Consider the following 18,483-nt stretch of genomic DNA (forward strand, 5'->3'; position numbering starts at 1 on the left):
CTTAAAAGGTTTAATCAGTATTAGCAGGGTTAACAGTATAGACCTTCAGTCACACTCAGTGCTGGCTGTCTCACCCTCTTGTCATTGTTCTTCCTCCCACTCACAGAGCTATCATTGAAGCCTTGGACTGCTTAAAGTGTTTATTAACTTTAAGACCCAGTGAGTGCCAATCTCACCTGAGTACGTTCTCTTGCCATACATGCCTCCCTTCTCTGAATAAGGGTGAGGCCACTAATAGTACTGGACAGTTTAGTTGTGTACTTGTGGACATGTGCACGTATGTTGGCTGGAATCTGGTGAAGTTCTCACCTCTCACCCACAAGATGCAAATGTAAGGAATCTTACAACACCAGGTTATAGTCCAACAGTTTTATAACCTGGTGTTGTAAGATTCCTTACATTTGTACACCCCAGTCCATCACCGGCATCTCCACATCATGGCCACAAGATGCAGTCATTGATCCCACTCGATGGGTCAACAGTGTATGCAGGCATAGCTCCGTCTTCTGGCTCCTCTCTCCAAGATGCTGTCATTAATAGCACTTTTAGAGTTGACATCCTGCATGCACAGATCATCTCTTTATCATCAGGATTATCTCTTCCCGTGAGACGTGTTAGTGATGGAAGTAGAAAGGAGAGAAGGACTAGATCTGTACGGCTAGACAAATGCGTGCATGCTGTGAGTTCTCACCTCCCACCCTCCTGAAGTATGACGGTACTGGAAGGGTTAATGGGATATGTGTGCACAGATGTGTGCTTGCAATCTGGTCAGGTTCATGTATCTCTTTCTGTCTCGCCGTGATGTGCTGTCACCCAGGGTGGGTGTGTTGAGAGTAACCTGGGGATGAGGAGTTTAGGACCCAGTGAGTGTCAGTCTCACCTGTGCTCTCTCCCCTCCCAGCCGGTTGACGTCAGCCCGAGTGCTGGGTTCGGGCTGACACTGAGAGAGAGGCACAGATCTCCGGACACAGCCGCAACTGCAGCCCGTCCCGCTCCCAGCTCAACATGGGATATCGCCAAGAGTGAAGCAGCTGAACCATGAGCGGCTCGCTGCGGTCCCTGCTCCCCGGCTCCCTCCACCTCCTTATCCTCCTGAGCCTGGGCACTGAGTCCCTGTCCAGGGAAGGTAAGAACCACCGGGCAACTTCCTCGGTCGGTGGGTGGGTGGGTTGGGGAGGGGGGGAGAGAGAGAGAGAGAGAAACTTTGAAAGCAGTAGCTGCTGATACCGCCCCTCTTCTTCTGAGACACCTCCTTGAATTTAACATTTCAGGGGAAAGATTCTGAAAGAAAGGCTCGGAGAAGGGCGTCGGGGGTGGAACGGGGTGTCCGAGTGCAGGAATGTGCCCTGTCGCTGGGGTTAAATGCCCAGGTTTCCCAGCCCAGTATCGGTGACCTGGGTTACAGGGGCTTCCAGTAATTCTGGGCTGTCTGTTCTCTTCCCCCCCCTCCTCTCATCGGGGCGAACTGTGGTGTTTTTTACACATTCATCAGACCATTTGGGTAAATAAAATGATTCTGAATGTCCTGCTGGGTTTTTTGTTTGGTCAGGGACTTTAACCTGTATGAAACTCCGTGAGAAACGAATTGAGTTGTAAGATGTTTCTGCTGCCGGGGTCATAAAGTTTGCTTCTCTCTAAACAACACATGTTCCACATTGCTGATCGCAGACTTTTCTTGCTTTCTTATCTAAATTTATAATTCGCATATACGGTTACTTAAAACACAGCTCCAAAGAATCAGGCAACATAATTAAGATGTATTTATGAAGCGTTAAGCATCTTCTCTTACTGCAGGTAAAGATTGTGCAATGCAATCAAATTGGATGGTGACTCGCTCAGTTTTGATAGCTGCGCCAGAAGTGTGAATTGTTTTGTCTTTCATCCATTTTATAATTTGTCAACAATTGTAATCTTGAACAATCGCATAACCTCGATTAATGTTCCATGGGATTTAGCACTCTGAAAGAATCCAAGTTGGACTCTGAAGCATTCTATAATTTTTTTAAAAGTTAGCTTAAGTACTGCATGCCCTCTGGAATTAGTAGTAACAGCTCAGTAATGTTGAACTCTGCAAAACGGAACCCAATGTTCAATGATATCTCATCAACATGATGAATATTTCTTGCAGTGCAGGTGACTATAAAAGTCATCAGGTTGTGAACGATCTGCTTCAGGAGTGAAATAATTTATCACGTTGCACTGAGATGTGGTTTCATGATCTGTCATCATATCTGACTGCTGAGTGACATTCTCTTTAGAATACTTGCCTTCCAGTTAGTTTAAAAGCTTGAATTAGCTATTTTAAGTTGGTTGGAGGAAGCAGTTCTTTAATGTTCTGAAACGCAACTGTCCTTCATTCTGTGTGCATGGGAATGCCATTGCCAAGGAAATACAAGGATGAGGTGGTTGCTTTGTGAGTTGCTCCATAGCAGTGAATCAGATATTTGTGAATGAGCTATTTTATTTTTCTGTGCTGAAGAGTGGGGAAAAATAGTACTAGGAAGTTGAATACTTTTCATTCTTGTCCCTATGTTGATATCAAACACCTAGGTTATGTTAGATACACAATAAAAATCTCTACTCTGTCCCAATAATACTAGCAATTTGCTTCAAAATAAAAGTGTTAAGACTTTTTTAGGTTGAACTGGACATAAAGGGAAACATTGTGGTTGTCCAAGTTCATTTAAAGCAATAATAATTTTACTTGAGGATTGTAGTGTTGTATTAAAATTCAGACCATAAAAGCATGCAGCAAATTCTGTGTCCAAAATAATTCAAACAAGTACAAGTGACTTCTGTGTATTTCCAAACTATTTCCTTCTGTCTTCCCTTTGACACAGTTATCACTTGTGTTCTTTCTTCTCGTTTGGATCTTTTCAGACCATGTGCAGACTAGTATAGAGGATACTGGGCGATGCCACTCTGTGACCTGCTTTATCCCATGGGTGAACCAGAAGAACACTGCTTATCTACCAACCTGCCATCTTGATTCATTGCCTCCTTGAATGAAATTGCTAGTTTAGTATCTTAAGTGCTGAATTATGGCAATTTTGTACTGCCCCACTGGATTGAAAAACTTCCCAAAATCATTTAATGGAGGTCCCTTACAGCCAGCAAGAGTCTTTCACCCCATCAGCCTGGTCTGGATTTGAACCTAGCTCAGTAAAAGACCAGTGCACTCTCCAATTTGGTGTCAGTGCATGTTATTAAATTAGTATCAATGTTTGGTTAGAAGGATATATTGCAGCTCTAGTGCACACAATGGGCTTATGCCCAAAGCCAGCAATGCATTAAATTTTCCCTCTTAAATAAATGTGCACTTGAGAAATTAACTAATGTGTGCAACCACCTTCTTTTCCTTCATTTGGGGTAATTTTTTCAGAAAAAACAGAATAGGGTAGAATTTGTAAAGTGTTCACCATTTTGTTTTTGAATAGGATTAATTCATCATAGTCTTGGTTTCAGATTTTGAAAAGATTGAAGCCTTTTTTTTCAAATTCTTCTGTAAAATAAAAACTGTGTCCTGCACTAAGTCATAGAACTGTTAATGATATATGATGGTAAATGTCTTCAAAAAAATTAAGTTTGTGTCACCTTGCTTTGCATTGTCAGTAGATGTCCAATGCACTTTAAGCAGCTATCGAAAAGGTTTTTCTTTATCAAAGCAAATCAATATATACATAATTTTAGGCATTTGCTCTTTTATTGGCACACACTGCAAGTATTTTTGCACTGTTTAATGCAGTAATTACAGATTCACTGATTCTGTGAAATTTTACTCACCAAACTTTTTGTCAATACAGATTACTACCACAATCCAATACAGATTACTACCACAATTATTATACGTTTCAGTTTTAACACTGAAAAGCTGTAATACCAGCAAGCTATTAGCCTGTGTTTGGGATGAGTGAGTACTGTCTTATGGGCTGCTCATCCACCATATTGCACTCATGTTACTGTATACAAATAAAATATCTATGGGGCAAGGAGAGGAGGGGATTTTTTTGGCCTTATATTTAGATATTTGTTAAATTGTTGCAGTTGCAGGAAGACATATCACTTTAAAAAAAAATCAATTCAGATAAGGTAGAATTTTTCTAACTAGACAAATATTAATCAAAATGTTGATATTCGTCTCTTGCATAGATGAATATTGATCTTACTGTTCAAAGGGACACTATATTCAAAAATGTTTGGCAAACCTGTTTACAGATGCTCAGTGCTTTAATGCAGTGGTGTGTCAGAATTATTGTGTCACTGCTCTTTGACAAGTATCTGTTTTGGCTCCTCTTCCTCTCTGGTAACCAAGAGAGTGCCTCTTAAAACAATTCTTGTTGGTTCACCCCACAGTTACTAACACTTGTATCCTTGCCTATGTACATTTGATGAAGCAAGAGAATAAATGCAGCCCCATTTAGTCAGCGATGCATACCAAATTCTAATGTCAGTTTGGCTCAGTTGATAGCACTTTGAGGCAGAAGGTTATGGATTTAAGCTCCACTAAGGGCTTGAGCACATAATCCAGGATGACACTTCAGTATAGTACTCTGGGAGTACTGCATTGTTGAAGATGCTGACTTCCGACTGGGTCGTTAAATCAAGTCCTGTATACCTGTTCAGGTTGATGTAAAAGATCCCAGAGCACTGTTCAAAGAAGAGCAGGGAGTTCTCCTGGTGTCCTGGGCAACATTCTTCCCTCAACTAACATTAACAAAATTATTTGGTCATTCGTTCATTTGCAAACTGGCTGCTGTGTCCTGAGGACATGATAAGGCATTATATAAATGCAACTTCTTCAATGGAAAAGTTTAAGTTTAAAATAGAATCAAATATTTGAAAGTATCAAAAATATTTTAAGATGTTGACCTTTCCCTATAAACTGAGTCAAAGCTAACAGACCATTTGCATTAGAAATTTTTGAAATTCCTACCAGAAAAAAATTCCTACCATTTCACATGTTACAGAGTAGTGTGGTGTATGCCCTGGTTGTTATACTGTATGCCCTACCTTAGTGCAAAGTGGTTGTTTTTATATTGCACTAAATTACAATGAACACTACTAAACTTATGCTGGTTCAGAGTTTTGCATTGGGTGAGAGTCTTCTGGAAGAAGTATCCTGTTGTGCTAGTGGTGCACTTGAGCTGCAGCACAACTTACAGTTAACTTGTGATGGAAAAACATCCCATCAATGTATTGTGTGGTGTAGGGAAAAAAGACCTACTAGCTAGTCCAAACAATTGAGTTGCCAATAAAGCCCTTGGCAACAACAGCAAAAAGGATGTTTCACTTGGTTTTTCTTCTTGGATCTTTAATCAGATAGAGATAGAGAAAGCTTTAGCAATGGTGAATTATTCTAATTAAGATGGAGTTTAAGCAAGCATGTCAAAACACATGGTCTCTTGCACATCGCTCCACCATTGGCGGCCGTTCCTTCAGCTGCCTAGGCCCTAAGTTCTGGAATTCCCTCCATAAACCTCTCTGCCTCTCTACTTCTCTCTCCTCCTTTAAGACGTTCCTTAAAACCTACCTCTTTGACCAAGCTTTTGGTCACCTGTCCTAATGGCCCAGTGTTCCATAGATTTATACTAATCCACTAACTTACCACGGTCTTTATTGGGTGCACTTCCTCAAATAGGAATTGGAGAAAAGGCCAGCGTTGGCTCCAGCAAAGCTAGGACCCATTGGTCGAGGGGAAGAGAGTGATCCTCTCGCTTCTCCAATCAGATTGCAGCATTTTTGACAAGCTGCAAACAGTTTCTGCAAGCTGGAACGTAAAATCCAGAAGGTACAACATTAAAATCATTTGAAAAATAGTTATAGACAGTGGGGGAAAAAAAGAGAGGGCAAGAAATAATTGAATTAAATGAAAGAGACAGAAGGAAAAAGTAAAAAAAAAAAATTTTTTAATTAAAATTTTTTTTTTTAATGACCTAACACTATTAAAATGAATAATGAAACTCCACATTTTTAAGTTAGTTGTTAGACGGTCATTAAGACTTACTTCACAGTTGAAACTCAGTTTAGACCCAGGTATTTTTAAGCATTCATGTTTTGTGGTGATACTAGCTACTTTCCAGCTGGGCAGAAGAGCAAGTTGGCGCAGCTCCATTGATTCCAGCCGGTGATATCCCATCAATTTGAAGCTGTCGTGGATGGAGCTAAGAAATAACAAGGGGCAGAAAACACTGGTGGGAGTAGTTTATAGGCCCCTAATAGCATTTATGGTGTGGGACAGAGTATAAATCAGGAAATTAGAGGAACATGTAACCAGGACAATGCAACAATCATGGGGGATTTTAATCTTCATATAGACTGGGCAAATCAAATTGGCAAAAATAGTTTGGAGGACGAGTTCATGGAATGCATTCAAGACAGTTTTCTAGAACAATATGTTGAGGAACCAACTAGGGAACAGGCTATTTTAGATCTAGGATCTTAAATTTAAACAAAGCCAACTACGTAGGCTTTGAGGGGCGAGTTGGCTAAAGTAGATTGGGAAACTAGATTAAGAGACATGATGGTAAATAAGCAATGGTGAACATTTAAAGGAATAATTCATAATCCTTAACGAATATATATTCCCTTGAGGAATAAAAACTCCACGGGAAAAGTGAGCCAGCCGTGGCTAACTAGAGAAGTTAAGGATAGTATTAGATTAAAAGAAGATGCTGACAATGTTGCCAAAAAGAGTAGAAAGCCTGTAGATTGGGAGGGTTTTAGAAATCAGCAAAGGATGACCAAGAAATTGATGATAAAAGAGAGAGAAAATCAAATATGAGAGTAAACTAGCATGAAATATAAAACAGATTGTAAGAGCTTCTACAAATATGTAAAAAGGAAGAGATTAGCGTAAGTAAACCTGGGTCCCTTGGAGGCTGAGAGAGGAGAAATTATAATGGGGAATAAGGAAGTGGCAGAGAAATTAAACATATTTTGTATCTGTCTTCACAGTCGAAGTCACAAAAAACATAGCGGAAATATTGGGGAACCAAGGGTCTAATGAGAGGGTCTAATTAAGATTAGTAAAGAAAAAGTACTGGAGAAATGAATGGGATGAAAAGCCAACAAATCTCCTGGACCTGATGGTCTACATCCGAGGGTTTTAAAAGAGGTGGCTGCAGAGATAGTGGGTGCATTGGTTTTGATCTTCCAGACTTCCCTAGATTCTAGAATGGACCCTGTGGATTGGAAGGTAGCAAATGTACCCCACTATTCAAGAAAAGAGGGAGAGAGAAAACAGGGAACTATAGGCCAGTTAGCTTGGCATAAGTAGTAGGGAAAATGCCAGCATCTAGGAAACATAGGAACAGGAGTAGGCCATTCAGCCCCTCATGCCTGCTCCACCATTTGATAAGATCATGGCTGATCTGTGATCTAACTCCATATACCTGCCTTTGGCCCATATCCCTTAATACCTTTGATTGCCAAAAAGCTATCTATCTCAGATTTAAATTTAGCAATTGAGCTCGTATCAATTGCCGTTTGCGGAAGAGAGTTCCAAACCTCTACCACCCTTTGTGTGTAGAAATGTTTTCTAATCTCGCTCCTGAAAGGTCTGGCTCTAATTTTTAGACTGTGCCCCCTACTCCTAGAATCCCCAACCAGTGGAAATAGTTTCTCTCTATCCACCCTATCCGTTCCCCTTAATATCTTATAAACTTCGATTGGATCACCCCTTAACCTTCGAAACTCTAGAGAATACAACCCCAATTTGCGTAATCTCTCCTCGTAACTTAACCCTTGAAGTCCGGGTATCGTTCTAGTAAACCTACGCTGCATTCCCTCCAAGGCCAGTATGTCCTTCCGAAGGTGCGGTGCTCAGAACTGCTCACAGTACTCCAGGTGCGGTCTAACCAGGGTTTTGTATAGCTGCAGCATAACTTCTGCCCCTTGTACTCTAGTCCTCTAGATATAAAGGCCAGCATTCCATTAGCCTTATTGATTATTTCCTGCACCTGTTCATGGCACTTCAATGATCTATGTACCTATGTATCTATTATTAAGGATGTAATAACAGGGCACTTAGAAAATTATAATATGATTAGGCAGAGTCAACACTGTTTTCTGAAAGGGAAATCGTGTTTGACAAATCTGTTGGTTTTTTGAGGATGTAACTGGCAGGGCAGGTAAAGGGGAAACCAGTGGATGTAGTATATTTGGATTTTCAAAAGGCATTCGATAAGGTGTTACACAAGATTAGGGCTCATGGGATTGGGGGTAATATATTAGCATGGATTCAGGATTGGTTGAAGGACAGAAAAAAAGAGGGTAGGAATAAACGGGTTATTTTTGGGTTGGCAGTTTGTAACTAGTGGGGTGCCGCAAGGATTAGTCCTTGGATGTCAGCTGTTTACAATATATATCAATGACTTAGATGAAGGGATCAAGTGTAATATATCCAAGTTTGATGATGATACAAAACTAGGTGGGAAAGTAAGCTGTGAGGAGGACGCAAAGAGGCTGCAAAGGGATATAGACAGGCTAAGTGAGTAAGCGAGAAAGAGGCAGGTGGAGTATAATGTGGGGAAATGTGAAATTATCCACTTTGGAAGGAAGAATAGAAAATCAGAGTATTTTTTAAAAGGTGAGAGATTCGGACATGTTGGTGTTCAGAGGGATTTGGGTGTCCTTGTACACAGAAAGTTAACATGCAGGTAAAGCAAGCAGTTAGGAAGGCAAATGGTATGTTAGCCTTTATTGCAAGGGGGTTGGAGTATAAGAGTAAGGAGGTCTTGCTGCAATTATATAGAGCTCTAGTGAGACCACACCTGGAGTACTGTGTACATTTTTGGTCCCCTTACCTAAGGAAGGATATACTTGCCTTAGAAGGGGGTACAACGAAGGTTCACTACATTGATTCCTGGGATATGAGGGTTATCCTATAAGGAGAGATTGAGTAGAATGGGCCTATATTCTCTGGAGTTTAGAAGAATGAGAGATGATCTCATTGAAACATATAAGATTCTTTGAGGGCTTGACAAGGTTGATGCTGAGAGGCTATTTCCCCTGACTCGAGAGTCTAGAACTAGGGGTCATAGTGTCAAGATAAGTGGTTGGCCATTTAGGACTGAGATGAGGAACAATTTCTTCAGTGGGTTGTGAATCTTTGGAATTCTGTACCCAGAGGGCTGTGGATGCTAAGGCGTTGAATATATTCAAGACTCAGATCGATAGATTTTTGGAAAGGGAATCAAGGGATGTGGGGATAGGGCAGGAAAGTGGTGTTGAGGTAGAAGATCTGCCATCATCTTATTGAATGGCGGACCAGGCTCGAGGGGCCGTATGGCCTATTCCTGCTCCTCTTTCTTGTGTTCTTATATCATATCGCTGCCGAACCAGGAGGAGCAAGTTCCAGATTTCCGTGTTTGATTGTACATGTGCGAATGCCGAAACTTGCTCCTCGCTTTCTCCACTAACAACTGTGAGCGCTGTTAAGTTCACCGTTCCTTTTTAAGCAACATCTGGGCCATTAATATCTCCATCTGTGGCTCAGTGTCAAGTTTTGTTTGATAACGCCCCTGTGAATCGCTTTGGGACATTTTATAACGTTAAAGGCGCTATATAAATGCAAGTCGTTGTTGATTGTTGATGTTGAATTCTTATTTCAGGGCACGTTATGGTGTCGAGCATCCACGGATGTGATTTGCGATCTTTATTAAAAAGATAAAGAGGACAGTACAGGTCTGTGCTTCAAAAGCGATAGCAGTAACCTACCAATATGAACAATTTTTTCCTTCCCTTTATGCAACACATTCATGTGCAATAGTGTCCGGTATAAATGGTAACAAGTAGCACTGTTTCCAAGGGCCATGCAGCTTGGAGCAGCACTCAGGCCAATTTGAAGTTACGGATCCAAGACCATCCCTGTCTGTGATGTCGCTGGAGTGGCCCAGCCAGGGAGAAGGGGGCGAAGGACAGGGGAATGGGGGAGATCCTTCTTGAGGGTCAATGTGCTGGTAATAAAATTAACAATTCTACTAAAACATCAAAATAAATTCATGGTATTTTCTTCTGTAAAAAGAATTACCTTTGTACAAAAAGTCTCTCCATGCCCCATTTCAAAAACTTTCTTTCTCACCCAGGCTAAAGAATCCTAAATTGATTGCAGGTAACACATAACTGACAGAAATAAATAATGTTGCATGCATGTACACCTTCATTGTGCTAGATTGTGTGGTTTCCATGAAAGCAAGTACTGAATTTAAAAGTTGTTTTTTTAAAAATATTTTACATAAAAATAATCCAGGTTAAATAGAATCAGAGGACATAAATGGAAATTAGTAAGTAAACATAGAACTGATACCAGGAAAAACTGCTTTACCCAAAGAGTGATAAATGTTTGGAATAATTTACCAAGCAAGATAACGGAGACAAGAACATTGGGCTTATTAAAAATACTATTAGATGCTATGATGAAAATGTTAATGTGATAATGGGGGGGAAAACCTTGGGTTGAATGGCTTTTTCCACCTGACTTTATTTATCTTACGTTCTCAGTACATTTAAAGCTATTGTTTACATTTTTGCAAACGCTTTTACTGCTGTAAATTGACCTTCTGGACCATGCAACAAATCTTCTGTGCTGTGCTGGTATCGGGAAGACTGGCCATATGAGAAATCAAGATTTCTGGAATGCTTACACCCCATGAATGGTTCCATAGCGCTGTATTATCGGTGGCCCCCTTTTTCAATGAGAATCTCAAAGGATCCCGCGCCCTTTCGTGGGAGCCAGTCTGCCCTGACTGGTACGTCCCGCTGCGCACGCACAGCTGCCAAAGCTTTTCTCGGTAAGAGCGAATACGGGACAACAGGTTGTTTTCCAGCTGGCCCTAACTTTAAGCCACTTTAACCACCGTAAAAGAAAGGCTCCCTTGAATCTTGCCTGGCACAAAATAAAGGTTCATAAGGGCCGTATTTGGTTGGTGGGCCATACGAGTGCACCTGACCTATGCAGTAAACAATATGAGTAGAATTTATATGATGCTCTATCATTTTCTATGGTGTAGTGGTTTCAATACTCATAACTATTCTTGTTCAAAACAGTCAACATTTTTTTAAAAACCCAGATTAATGAGGTTACTATGCATTTTTCTGGTCCTGATGATGTTAGGAAATTATGTAGATAACAGCGCCTTCATACAGACAAAACATCTTTTATCCATTTTTATTTACAAAAACTTAAACACTTTAGCAAAGAATGGCAATGTGTTAATGAAGTTATTGTGTTGCATTCATTCAGTTTACTTTACATGAAATTTACTAAGCATGTGTTAATTGACAATGTTTATTTGGTTTACTTTACATGAAGAAATGTTGGAATTTTCTTCAGGTCTCACAACACAGGAACTAAAGTTTATATATCAAAAGCAAAAGCGGATGCTGGAAATACTTAGCAAGTCAGGCAGCATCTGTGGAGAAAGAAACAGGGTTAATGTTTCAGGTTGATTACCTCTTGTCAGAACAGTTCTGATGAAAGGTTATTGACCTGAAACGTTGGGCTCGATTTTAGGGTCGGGTTACCTGCGGGTTTCCAGCGGGGGGGCCCCGAAAATCCCGATCTCCGATCACGTGACCGGATTCGGACGAAATCCCGGCCACTTCCGGGTACCGCGCTGACGTGCGGGGCTGCGCGCGCAAGCCCCGCTGGTGGGAATCCCGCAGGCAATTAAAGCCAGCGGGGTTCCACTTGAGAGCACTTAACTTGCTCGTTGTGGTCAGTTAATGAGCTGAAGCAGCTGTCAAAAGAGGAAGTGTGGGATTTTACGGTCAAAGCAGTCAGTTTCCCACACTGGGGGAAACAGGACCCTTCAAACCAGGCGTGTTGCAGCCAGCAGCCTGTGGCAGGTGCCAAGGTGCGCTCCACGGGGGAGCGCCCTCACCCACGCAGGAGGCCACCGCGTCACATAGGGCAACCCCTGCCCTCCACCAACCCCCGCCAAGCCAGAGGACAGACCGACACGAAACCGCAGCCCCAGTCCGAGGACCCACCCACCTACCCTGCACAACCCCTCACACCAACACCTGCCAGATGGGTGGTGCGTTGACATCGTCGGAGGACGAACAGGATGACCAGCCCCAGCAGCCTCGCAGTCCACGCCGTCCGCCTCGGAGAGGTGGGGCCCCCCAACACGGTGCTGCGGCACACCCACCTGCACAGCAGGAGGGAGGGCAACCGCAGAGAGAGATGCGTCGCAGGAGGCACTACCCTCCGCACAGGGTGTACAGAGCGAGGCTCAGCTTCATGGACCTCTCCGAGGAGCAGTGCATACGGAGGCTCAGAGTCAATCGCCAGGTAGTCGCCGACATCTGCAGCCTCCTTAACGACGAGCTGCTCCCTGATGGACCAAGCAGCATCTTCTTACCTGTCGCCGTCAAAGTCACCACTGCCCTCAACTTCTTCGCATCCGGTTCCTTCCAGGGTGCCACCGGGGACATCACCGGGGTCTGTCAGTCCTCTGCACACAAGTGCATAAGGCAGGTCACCGATGGGTTGTTCCGCAGGGCCTCCCACTACATCAACTTCGCCATGGACGAGCGCAGCCAGATGGAGAGGGCGGTTGGATTCCATGCCATGGCCGGCTTCCCACGGGTGCAGGGTGTAATCGACTGCACCCACATCGCAATACGGGCACCTCCGCATGAGCCAGGGCTGTTCATCAACAGGAAGGGGTATCACTCCATGAACGCCCAGCTCATCTGTGACCACCGCCAGAGATTCCTACACGTGTGCGCCAGATACCCCGGCAGCTGCCACGATGCCTTCGTCCTCAGGGAGTCCGCCGTCCCGCCCATCCTGCAGGCACCCAACGCCGGCAACGGCTGGCTCCTCGGCGACAAGGGGTATCCCCTCCACACGTGGCTCATGACACCTCTGAGGAACCCCATCACCGAGCCGGAGCGTCGGTACAATGACAGCCACACTGCTACCAGGTCTACAATTGAGCAGACCATAGGGCTTCTCAAGATGCGCTTCAGGTGCCTTGATCGTTCTGGGGGAGCGCTCCAATACACACCATTCAGAGTGGGACGAATCATAGTTGTCTGCTGTGCCCTGCACAACATGGCCCAACAGAGAGGGGTGCCGCTGGAGGAGGCCCCATCCACACCCGCCACCCACATTGAGGAAGGCGAGGGCGAGGAGGAGGAGGAGGAGGAGGAGGAGGAGGCGGAGGAGGCGGAGGAGGAGGACGCGCCCGAGGATGTTGGACGACCCATGCGCCGAGCCGCGACTCACCGGGATGGTCGCCGGGCCAGGGACGCACTCATACGTCAACGGTTCTCCTAGAGTCAGACACTGCGAGGCGCTCGCATCTCCTCACCTGCACATGCGAGCGGCCATACCAGCCCCCTCCACTGAAGAGTGCTGCCAGTAATCCTGCACCCACAGCAGTGTGCCCAATGGGTGGCAGCAGGTGTTTGCCGTCATGATGGCCTCCACGGAACGCAACTACTGCACAAGCCGCGGAAGAATGGACGAGAGGTGGCAGGAGTGGTGAGAATAGACTAATATGTGGAATGTGACATCATTTAAGAAACAAAGTACAAAATAATAAACACCCTGGTGTATTCCCTTTGTGATTATAAGGCCTTTGCAATTCTTCTCCGGGAACCCCTACGTGGTGCTACCCCTGTGGCTCCAGCAGAGGTAGTGGCAGGTTGCTCGTCTTCTTGCCTTGACCGGGTAGATGCTTTTGGCGGACGGCCCCTGGGTTTCGGTGCCCGTGAGGGCACCTCCACAGACTGCTCCTCCTGCACCGGGGCAGGGGCAGACTCGGCCACCTGGAGAGGAGGCACCATTGCGGGTGGTGGTTGAGAGGTGGGCGACGGGTGGGACGTGGGGACGCCTTGAGAGGCGTCCCCGCTTCCATGTCCCCGGTCACCATCATCCCTCTCTTGGCCTCGGCCCACATCACCCCTTCCACCCTGCTGGACGGCAGTTTGGATGGCATGTGTGAGGCCTTGCAAGGCCACCCCTAGTGTATCCCTCAGCCTGTTGGTGGCGTCGGAATGTTGCTCACCCTGAATCCGTACCGACGTTGTGAGGGCCTGCAAGGACTCGAAGTGGAGCTGTGCTTGACGCTCGAGGGAGGCCAGCCTGTCCTCCACCGCAGACAGTCCCGCACCTACCCGCGACACTGTGTCGCCGGTACCCTCCTGTGCCTGCGCCACCAATGCCCACATGCAGGAGGTGGACTCCTCCATCGCCTGCGCTATTGTGGACAATGCGCGCGGCACCTCTGCCAGCACCTCAGCAATTAGCTGGTGGCCCTCGACGACTCTCCTTTTCTCTGGTGGCCCCCTGGGTTCAGCATCTGGGTCCGGCTGAGCAGAGCCTGGAGATGAGTGCTCCCTCCGTCGCGGACCCTCCGCGGCTGCCCCTGCCACCAGGGTCTGCTCATGCTCACTCGTGCGCAGTGACTCACCAAGTGCTACCCCAACTAGTTGGCGAGGGGGACCCACCGAGGTGCGTGTCTCTGCGCTGGTGGATGGTTGGCTCTGATGTGACGATGCACCCTCAGAGACCGCCATGTCCTCTGAGGAATCGCCCTCCATGCTCGCTTGATCCAAAGACGCACCTGCAAGAGAACAGAGGGCACTTTGAGGCATGTGGACCAACTTGACAGTGCGCCTGATGGCAGGTGATGATACGGTCACTCGCGATCATGGGTGTTGAGTGTCAGCTTTCCCTTACCGGCCGTTTCGGCAGCGACACACTCGCCATCGGCCACCGACAGGCAATGTCGCGTGCGGGCGAGGTCGAGCGCCTCCACCTCTGCGTCGGTGAGCTCCACCACTTGCGGCGGCCCACCTCCGGTGCGTGCCCTTTCGCGGTTGTTCTTGCTCCTCTTCTCCTGTGAAGGCAAAACACAGATGTGTGAGTGGGTGCGTCTTGCATCTTGAGACGCATCGAGCATCGGTGTGGTTGGGTTGAGCGTGGCGCGGAACGGATGGGAGGAAGTGTGGGCCACGTGCCCATCCCATTGCATGGGGATTGGGGTGTGTGGTAGTGTTCGGGTGGGGTCAGGGACGGTGGGTACTTGCGTGCACGGCGAGGATGGTGAATGAGTGGCTGTGATGATTGCTGATGGAGCGCAGTGGTGGCTGTGCAGGAGGGGGTTGTGATCTGCTTGGCGTGATGGTGGGGACGGGATGTGGGAGGGTGCGTTGGTGTACTCACCTTGCCAGACCTAGTCAGGTCATTGAAGCGCTTGCGGCACTGCTCCCAAGTCCTTGGGGTGTTGCCCCTGCTGCTCACCTCCGCCGCCACCTCTGCCCATGCCTTCCTGGTTGCGGCGGCAGGGAACTTGCGCCCATCCTCAGGGAAGAGTGTTTCCCTCCTCCTCCTCACGCCCTCCAGCATCAGCTGCAGTGCCAGATCTGAAAAACGGGGCGCAGCCTTTCCCCTTGGTTGAGCCATTCTCCCAGACCTCTTGCTTGCAGCAGGAGGGGCTTTGGGAGACTGCCCCTTTAACTGGAGCTCCTACATCGCGTCGACGGTACTGCGCATGCGCAGCCGGCCGGCTCGCAGCTGGGGAGCGCAGAACCCGGAAGCAGGCCTTAATGGGTCCAATTATCCCGCGATCGCGTGGGGGACGCGCACAATTACCCGTCCGCGTTTTCGACGCTCCCGGAGGACCACCCGCTGGGAACCCGCAGGCCTGCTAAATTCGAGCCCGTTAAGTCTGTTTCTTTCTCCACAGATGCTGCCTGACGTGCTGAGTATTTCCAGCATTTTCTGTTTTTATTTTACATATCAAAGATCAGTTCAAACTGATGGCAACACAACAGGCAGATAACTGCAACCAACTCCCTCAGAGTATTGGACCTCCATGGATTCTGAACTGACAGAGCAGCTGCAAGCCCAGATTTGTCCTCAACTTACAGCTGTTCTAAATAAAAAAAAAAATACCATTGAAATGAAGCAGATTTGTTTATGCTGACGCTACCCACCTCTTAACATGGATGCTATTTAAATGGCCAGAAACCAAACAGATTTGAACGGTGTAAACAAAGCATCATATCCTGCTCGCTACAGAACCTGGAGTCTGCAGACGGTGGTAATTGGACACCACCGAACACGCGCACTGGTTTGGTGGAAAGGTGTATGTAAACACTGGTGACTCCGATTCCATTCAGAGCAATACACTGATTTTAATTTGGTTTTCTGCACAAACAAGATAATTGCTAGGACGTGGTTTAACAGGAATTTGGAAAAATAAAAGTTGCCAGTTGGACTGGAGTACAAAACATTGAAAAATTGGCTCATCATTTTGAAACATAATGTACTCTAAGGATATTAAGCAGATTTATAAAATTTTGGTACATGGCGCAGCTTTCTCAGTTAGCTACAGATTGCTGTCAACATACTTTTAAAGATGATGAATAATTATGGTCTTCTAAGAATATTGCACTATGAACATGAAAATTTTACTTATAGTATTGTATCTTTTTAAAGCTGTTTTTAGTACCATGTACAAGGCTTAATGAGCAGTAATGCAAATCATAACTAATAAAAGAACGGCCTTCATTTAAATCATTAGTACAAACGGTATTCCATTAAGATTGTAAAGCCAAGTAGCTATTGGATAACTGAATTTCTTAATTTTTTTTAACCCCAATGGCACCCTGCACTTTGGGCCTTAGCCCTTCACTTTAGTTTCTAAATTTAAAAAATAATCTGCAACTGTTTATATTTACCAAGTAACCAGTGCAGACCAGGATTTCAACTATTGTGGCAGAAAAATTCTAACTTGTGCATTCTGGTCAGATTTCTTTCAAGTGATATTGCTATATATTTTTGTAAAATATTTCAAGCACTAGTTAAAGCTACATATAAAAGATGGAATAATGGTGAAATGTTCAATCAACAGACCCTACACAAAATGAATGATTGAAATGTGGTCACTGGTTCCCTCCACAGCATTTAATGCCGATTTTATTACGCTAGCTGCCCCGTCAGTGAATTATTTAATTTTAACAGTTTCCATGGTGATTAACTGTTCAGCTACGTTAATTTTGTCGGTGATAGTTACTGTACAATGCGTGTGTACAAAATGACAGACAGAAATGTAAATGATAGAATCAGGTTTGTAAATTATTCAAACCAGATTCAACTTCTGCCAAAAAATATAACATTGTAATGCATCAAATAGGTTAAACAGGTTTTCTGCAGTAGATATTTAAGAATGTGTTGATGTTATAATACTGCAATGAAGATTTCAAATAAGATTAAATAAATCATAGCTTGCGAAACACATCTGTGCGGTGAAGATAAGTTGGTGAAGTGTACAGTTAAATTGAGGTGAGCATAATGAAGTAGGGAGCACTGGGGGAACAAATTGTTTTATCAGCTTCTCAGATGGATAGTGTATGGGGAGAGATTGTGCTCACTCTTCAAGGAGAGTTGTTGCCTGCATAGTTGATTTACAAGAGACAGTGATATTTTAGCGTTGATTAACAATGACACCAATCATTTGCTGTGACAGCTGTAATAACTTTTTTTAAAAAAAAGGCTAAACTGAGTGCTACATTGGTTGCTGCAGCGGACTGGGTTTTGGCATTGGGTTGTTCCAGGAATTGAACTTAGGCTCAGTAATACCCAAACAGGCAACACCCATGAATGAGTCAGTAAGCAACTTGTATAAGATTTTGAACGTTATTTTTGATTTTTCATCGCTTCGGTTGCTAATCATCAAAACTGCATTGCAGATGTGTTTTAACTGTTGTCATTGGGGAATGTTATTTTTAAAATCTGAACAAGGCAATTAGTTGAGCAGCACCATGAAGTAGATTGCAATTTGAGGCTTGCATTAAGCCTAAAGTTGGAATACATGTACAAGAAGTTGAAGTAAGGCAGTAATATAGTGGTACTGCTGATACAATAAACTGCCAATAGGATAACTAGTGAGGTGAAGTGATTTACAACCAGCTTCTGAATCCTGAGATTCAATTACTTTTTATAAATTAGTGGCTGTTCTTCAGAATATATAAGATTTTTAAAAAAAATGTTTGTATATATGATTTTAACTTTTCTTTGTGTTATGATGGAAGCACAGTGTAAAAACAGTATGATGTGTGTGAAAGGACAATGAAGAGATGACCTGACATTGATTGGTACTGATGTAGCATTGAGATGTTAATTTTTGTTTAACTGATATTCAGTAAATTGATTGTATTTGTAGAACTAGTTTTAATGGCTTTTTTTTGAAAATTGGTTCAAATGGCTTCATTCTGAATTAGGATTTTTTACTTACATAAAATGTTTTCAGCCTGTAGGTGATTACTAGAAGCTCACTCTGCCTCCCAAGCAGTCATGTGCTGTCAGCAGCTGTCCTCTTGGAGGGAAAGGAAAGAAAGAAATTTGAGCGTCAACATGATTTTTATAAATTTTGTAATGCCTTTAAACTTTTTAAAAAATATATAATGGTAATAATCTATCATTTATAGCAAAATCCTGATTTCCATGTGATTAGCTCAAGA

The 18,483-nt window shown here is 44.5% G+C and overlaps 1 protein-coding gene across 1 annotated transcript in view; it reads left to right on the forward strand.

Moving 5' to 3' along the window:
- Positions 1-933: 933 nt before the first annotated feature.
- Positions 934-18,483, forward strand: part of egfra (epidermal growth factor receptor a (erythroblastic leukemia viral (v-erb-b) oncogene homolog, avian)) — a 279,179-nt gene continuing 261,629 nt past the window's right edge. Inside the window, exon 1 of the mRNA XM_068005749.1 lies at positions 934-1,126. Coding sequence (XP_067861850.1) covers positions 1,039-1,126 — 88 coding nt within the window. The 5' untranslated portion in view covers positions 934-1,038. The remainder of the gene's footprint in view (positions 1,127-18,483) is intronic.

The sequence above is a fragment of the Heptranchias perlo genome, chromosome 2 (assembly GCF_035084215.1).
Source record: "Heptranchias perlo isolate sHepPer1 chromosome 2, sHepPer1.hap1, whole genome shotgun sequence".
Classification (NCBI taxonomy): domain Eukaryota; kingdom Metazoa; phylum Chordata; class Chondrichthyes; order Hexanchiformes; family Hexanchidae; genus Heptranchias; species Heptranchias perlo.